General features: G+C 60.5%; 1 protein-coding gene across 1 annotated transcript; it reads left to right on the top strand.

Annotated features, from left to right (window-relative positions):
- The first annotated feature begins 381 nt into the window (after nt 1–381).
- Nucleotides 382–1,968, top strand: ZNF835 (zinc finger protein 835). Its single transcript, XM_054710094.1, has one exon. The coding sequence runs from the start codon at nt 382–384 to the stop codon at nt 1,966–1,968; it is 1,587 nt and encodes a 528-aa protein (XP_054566069.1).
- The last annotated feature ends 4,109 nt before the right edge of the window (nt 1,969–6,077 follow it).

Genomic DNA, 6,077 nt, shown 5'->3' with positions numbered 1-6,077 from the left:
TGTGTGTGTGTGTGCGCGCGCGCGCGCGCATGTGTGTGTGTGTGTGTGCGCGCGCGCGCGCGCATGTGCAAGGGTACCAGAGCATAGGAGGCCCGTGTGCCAAGGCTGAGTTGGTGCCGTAACTGCCCCCCAAGGTGTGATTTTGTGCAACTCCGTGTGTGTGTGTGTGGGGGGGGGGGGCGTGATGTGTGTCTGTCCCTGAGCCTGTCTGTCTCCTTCCATTGCCTGTTTGTGACCTGACCAAACTCATCAGGTCAGAGGCGGAGCCCCTTCCCAGCGCAGGACAAATGGCAAACCTCTCAGATTTTTATCTTTTATTGTGGTTTATCTTGTCCAGATCTGGCACTGAGGAGTGAAAGCAAGGCAGCAGGGGGAGCAGGGATGGACGGACTCCTGGCCCCAGCCGCCTCCCGCCGCCCTGAGCTGGGAGAAGCCTGGGAACTCGAGGGTCACCGGAAGGAAGGCCAGGAGGGCGGTGTGAAGCCAGAGGCCCGGGAAGAAGACCCCGCCCGGGACAGTGCGGACCGTGATGGGGTCCCAGGACCCGGACCGAGCCCGCCTGTCACCCAGGCCACCCGCCGGCCCCGCGGGCACGCGGCACAGGGAAAGCGGAAGGGCCCAGAGGAAGCGGAGGCCGCGGGGCCCGGGACGCCCTGGGAGTGCGAGGACTGCGGCAAGGCCTTCCGCTACCGCTCGGCGCTCACCCTGCACCGCCGCACCCACACCGGGGAGAAGCCGTTCGCCTGCCCGGAGTGCGGCCGGGCCTTCCGCCAGCGCGTGCACCTGACCCTGCACCTGCGCGTGCACACGGGCGAGCGGCCCCACACCTGCGCCCAGTGCGCCCGGACCTTCGCGCAGCGCGCGCACCTGGCCCAGCACCGGCGCGTGCACACGGGCGAGAAGCCCTACGAGTGCGCCGAGTGCGGCGCGGCCTTCAGCCAGAGCGCGTCCCTGGCCGAGCACCGGCGCCTGCACACCGGGGAGCGGCCCTTCGCCTGCGGCCAGTGCGCCAAGGCCTTCCGCGGCCGCGCGGCCCTGCGGGAGCACCAGCGCGTGCACAGCGACCGGAAGCCGTTCGCCTGCGCGCAGTGCCCCAAGGCCTTCCGCTTCCCCGCGGCGCTGCTGCGCCACCGGCGCACGCACACGGCCGAGCGGCCCTTCGCCTGCGGCCAGTGCGGCTGGGCCTTCGCGCAGCGCGCGCACCTGGCCCAGCACCGGCGCGTGCACACGGGCGAGCGGCCCTACAAGTGCGCCGAGTGCGGCGCGGCCTTCGGCCAGAGCGCGTCCCTGGCCGAGCACCGGCGCCTGCACACCGGGGAGCGGCCCTTCGTCTGCGGCCAGTGCGGCAAGGCCTTCACGCAGGGGTCGCACCTGAGCCAGCACCGGCGCGTGCACACGGGCGAGCGGCCCTTCGCCTGCGGGGACTGCGGCCGCGCCTTCCGCAAGCGCTCGCACCTGGCGCAGCACCGCCTGCTGCACACGGGCGCCCGGCCCTACAAGTGCCCGAGCTGCGGGGCGGCCTTCGGCCACGCGTCCTCCCTCCGGGAGCACCAGAAGGTCCACACGGGCGAGAAGCCCTTCCGGTGCGGGGACTGCGGCAAGGCCTTCAGCCAGGGCGCGGCGCTCTCGCTGCACCGGCGCACGCACACCGGGGAGCGGCCCTACGCGTGCCCCGAGTGCGGCAAGGCCTTCCGCAGCCGCGGGTACCTCATCCAGCACCACCTGGTGCACACGGGCGAGCGGCCCTACGAGTGCGGCCCCTGCGGCAAGGCCTTCGGCTTCTGCTCCGCCCTCACCCGCCACCAGAGGACGCACAGCGACCGGGAGCCCCACCAGCGCAGCCCGCGCGGGGACCCCGCGACGCAGCCGCCACCCCCAACCGGACCCCGGCGCTCGCCCCGGGGGAAAAAGCCCGCGAGCCCTAGTGACCCCGCAGCAAACTCCGGGGGCCATCAGGGTGAGAGCTGAGGGGTAGCGGGGCTCCTGCCGCAGGCTCTGTGCCGAGCGCGCGCCTCCTCTCCAACCTCACTACCCGGTCGTCCCCCTGCGGCCTGTGAGGAAACCGAGGCCCGGAGAAGGCCACACACGGAGGACGGCACGGGGCTGGGGCCGCACCCTGCATCTGCCAGACTCCCTGACACCCTCCCCCACCCCCTCTCGGGTTCAGAATTATAAATGTGAGCCACCAACGCAGACCCGAAGAAGTATCTGTGGGTTTGGGGCTGGCCTTGAAATTGATTTCATGATTGAGCAGGCATTTGTTCGATAAATTAATAAAAGACTTAGTCCCTTTGATGAGGGCCTGGGAGGAGAGTGCCTTTTTTTTTTTTCCCTAGCATCTCCTGGACAGGTCTCAGCACACAGTAGGTCCCCAAGAAGTGCTGGGTTACTGAATGAATAATTGTACATCCCACCACCAGCCCTGGGTTGTTCAGGGTTGACAACACAGCTGGTTCTTCCCTCTGCCCCAGACAGTGCCCACCGCAGACCTCAGCACACAGTAGGTCCTCAGGAGATATAAATTAATACACCAAATAAAAGTAAATAGCAGGTGAGCATCCTTAGCATCAGCCCCGGATCCCCTCAGAGTCAAAGACCACACATTCTGGTTCTTTTCCGCTGACTCAAACATTGCCAAGCCCAGCCTCAGCACACAGTAGGTCCTCAAGAAGTGCCTGGTGACCAAATTAATAGTTATACGTCCCAGCATCCGTCCTGGCCCAGCTCTGGTCTCAGCACACAGTAGGTGGGGTATGTGAATAACAGGTGACTATTCCTCAATGCCAGGCCTGACATCCCCTCAAGGTCATGGGCCACGCAGTCTGGCTCCTCCCTCTGATCTAGACTTCGCCCAGCTTGGGCCTCAGCACACAGTAGGTGCTCAGGGAATGCCGGGTGAATGGATGAATGAGTGAAAAGGAATCCTAGTTTACAGACATGGGGTCGAGTCCCATCACCCAAGAGAACAGGAGAAACCCACCCCCCCAGCAGCGGGCCCCTGGGTCAGCCGGGGCTGTGGGCGGGGCCCTGGGTCAGCCGGGTTGTGGGCGGGGCCTGCGTGGTTCCTCTGAGCCTCTGCCTCTCCAGGAGAGCCGGCCTGGTCATAGTGCGCAGGCGCGGGGCTGTGTCTGCGGGGCGGGGCTCCCACGCAGAATTCTGCGGCGCCCGCCCGCGGACAGCGCCTCCCCTGGCGGCTCATCTCCCGGCTGTGGCCCTGGGCCCGGCGCGGGGGAGGGGGGAGGAGGGGTGTGAGGGGAGTCTGCCCGCCCCCGGCTGTGGGGAGGCTGCGCCCCCTGGTGGAGGCGGGAGCCTTTGAAGCCAAGAGGAGCAGGTGGCGGCTCAGGGGAGCCCCGCTTTCTGGTGGCGGAAGCACAGCCCGACCCCCAGCGACCCAGCAACTGCCCCCCAGCGGCCTGGCCCGTCCTGGGAGTGGGCGGTGTCATGAGGAGAATGACAGCCAGGCCCCCCTGGCCCCCAGAGAGGCATCCCCAGCTCCCCCCCATGATTTTATTTTGTGTTTTAAAATACATTCATTTTTACTGATTTCAGAGAGAGAGAGAGAGATCAATGATGAGAGAATCATGGATCGGCTGCCTCCTGCACGCCCCCACACTGGGGATGGAGCCCACAACCCAGGCCTGTGCCCTGACAGGGAATCGAACCCTGACCTCCTGGTTCATAGGTCGATACTCAACCACTGAGCCATGCGGCCGGGCTGAGCTTCTCCATTTGCAACCAATTCAATCCTAAGGAACGTGCCAGTCATGACGTAAGTGCCTTTAACGAGGGCCAGCTGAGGCGTGTTGAGTGCAATCAGCAGGAGAGGAAGAGGAGCGAGGATCCCATACTTCCCCCCAAATCCCGTGAGGCCCTGGGAAGTCCGTTAAAATGAGTCCCGCTGGGCCCTGGCCGGTGTGGCTCAGTGGACAGAGCATCGGCCTGCAGACTGAAGGGTCCTGAGTTTGATTTCAGTCAAGGACACATGCCTGGGTTGTGGATTTGATCCCCAGTAGGGGGCGTGCAAGAGGCAGCCAATCAATGAGTGTCGGACTCTCATCATTGATGTTTCTCTCTCCCTCTCTCTGAAATCTATCTTTTCAAAATGAGCCTGGCTGGTGTAGCTCAGCGGTTGAGCATCCACCCAGGAACCAAGAGGTCCCCAGTTCAATTCACCTTCAGGGCACATGCCCAGGTTGCAGGCTCACCCCCAGTAGGGGGTGTGTAGGAGGCGGCTGATGCATGATGTTCCTCACTCTCCCTCTCCCTTCAACTCTCTCTAAAAATCAAAACACGCATTTTAAAAAAATGACACAAAGACTCTATGCATGCACACACACACACACACACACACACACACACACATAGGAATTTAAAAGCCAGGGGGGTAGTCCTGCCCGGGGTGGCCAAGTGGGTTGGCCATCATCCCACACACCTGGGGGTTTCAGGCTTGATCCCCCGTGGGGGCGGGGGAAGGGTGCAAGCAGGAGGCAGCTGATCGATGTCTCACTCTTTCTCCCTCTCCCTCTCTCTCTAAAAAAAAAATCAATTAAAAATCTGTTTTGTTTGTTTTTTAAGCAAAAGCAAAGTTTCATTACAGGAAAGTTACCTGCTGCAGGGAGGGAGCCCAAACCGGTTGCCCCAATTAAAACCTTTTAAAAAAAATCACGACTGCCGAAACCGGTGTGGCTCAGTGGATAGAGCGTCGGCCTGCGGACTGAAAGGTCCCAAGTTCAATTCCAGTCAAGGGCATGTACCTTGGTTGCGGGCACATCCCCAGTGGGGAGTGTGCAGGAGGCAGTTGATCGATGTTTCCCTCCCATCAATGTTTCTAACTCTCTCTCCCTCTCCCTTCCTCTCTGTAAAAAAAAATCAATAAAATATATTTTTAAAAATCACAACTGTGCCCTAACCAGTTTGGCTCAGTGGATAGAGCGTCGGCCTTCGGACTGAAGAGTCCCAGGTTCGATCCCGGTCAAGGGCATGTACCTTGGTTGCGGGCACATCCCCAGTAGGGGGTGTGCAAGAGGCAGCTGATGGATGTTTCTCTCTCATGGATGTTTCTAACTCTCTATCCCTCTCCCTTCCTCTCTGTAAAAAAATCAATAAAAAATATTTTTAAAAAATCAGGACTGTAATGAGACAAGATAGAATTCAAGGCCAAGGGTTGAACGGGTTAAAGACGATCTTTTCCTATTCGACAAAGATTCGCAGTCGGGTTTTCACTGCCGTTTATTGAGCTCCTCCTAAATGCCGGGCACGTGTGTGACCACGAGTTCTTTATTTATTTGGCAAAGACGTCACAATGCTGCACGTGGGCATCGCAGTACACAGCTGACGAACACACAGACAGCGGCTAGAGAGACTACACTGGCACACAGGATTGCACAAACAGATTTCCGCGTGACCTCCCTGGGGTTCAGGCCACCATTACACGGCGCCTGGCTCCGAACAGGACTGGTGAGACCGAGCTGACTAACAGGGTTTTCAGTTCCACGGACAGAGGCCACGGATTCCTCTTGAATGCCCGTGGATCGTGCACAAGCATCGGACACGTTCCGGCCACGGAGAAAGCGTTTGGAAAGGTGTGGCAAACACAGCTGTCACAGGCCACGTTCTCCGCCCACCAGGCAGGAAGTCACGGACACGACACGGGTTGTACCAGATAAATAAACCCAATCACCGAGTTTTGAAGCAGGACAACCTACCGAACAGGACACGAATGATCGGACTTCACGACTCGGCCACGGCTAGGATCAGAAGCACGTCGGTGCGATTACGTCTACTATTGAGCAAGTGACTTTGTAAAAAGAAACCGTAAATGAATGAAGTGCTCAAAAACGGGGACCAGGAGCCCTCCCTGGCTGGGAAGCTCAGTTGGTCAGAGATTTGTCTGGATACACCAAGGTTGGGGGTTCGATTCCCAGTCAGGGCTCACACCAGGGTCAACCAATGAATGCATGAGTAAGTGGAACAACACATCCATGTTTCTCTCTCTCTCTCTGCCCCTCCCTCCCTCCATCTCTCTCTCAAAAGATCATCCGGGCGCTTCCTCCACCGGACGCAGGGCGTGCCTTCCC

The sequence above is a fragment of the Eptesicus fuscus genome, chromosome 21 (assembly GCF_027574615.1).
Source record: "Eptesicus fuscus isolate TK198812 chromosome 21, DD_ASM_mEF_20220401, whole genome shotgun sequence".
Taxonomy (NCBI): domain Eukaryota; kingdom Metazoa; phylum Chordata; class Mammalia; order Chiroptera; family Vespertilionidae; genus Eptesicus; species Eptesicus fuscus.
This window is presented reverse-complemented; position numbering and strand designations above follow the sequence as displayed.

Excerpts from the sequence above, each read along its gene's own strand:
- ZNF835 (XM_054710094.1), top strand. The coding sequence starts at position 382 with ATGGACGGACTCCTGGCCCCAGCCGCCTCCCGCCGCCCTGAGCTGGGA.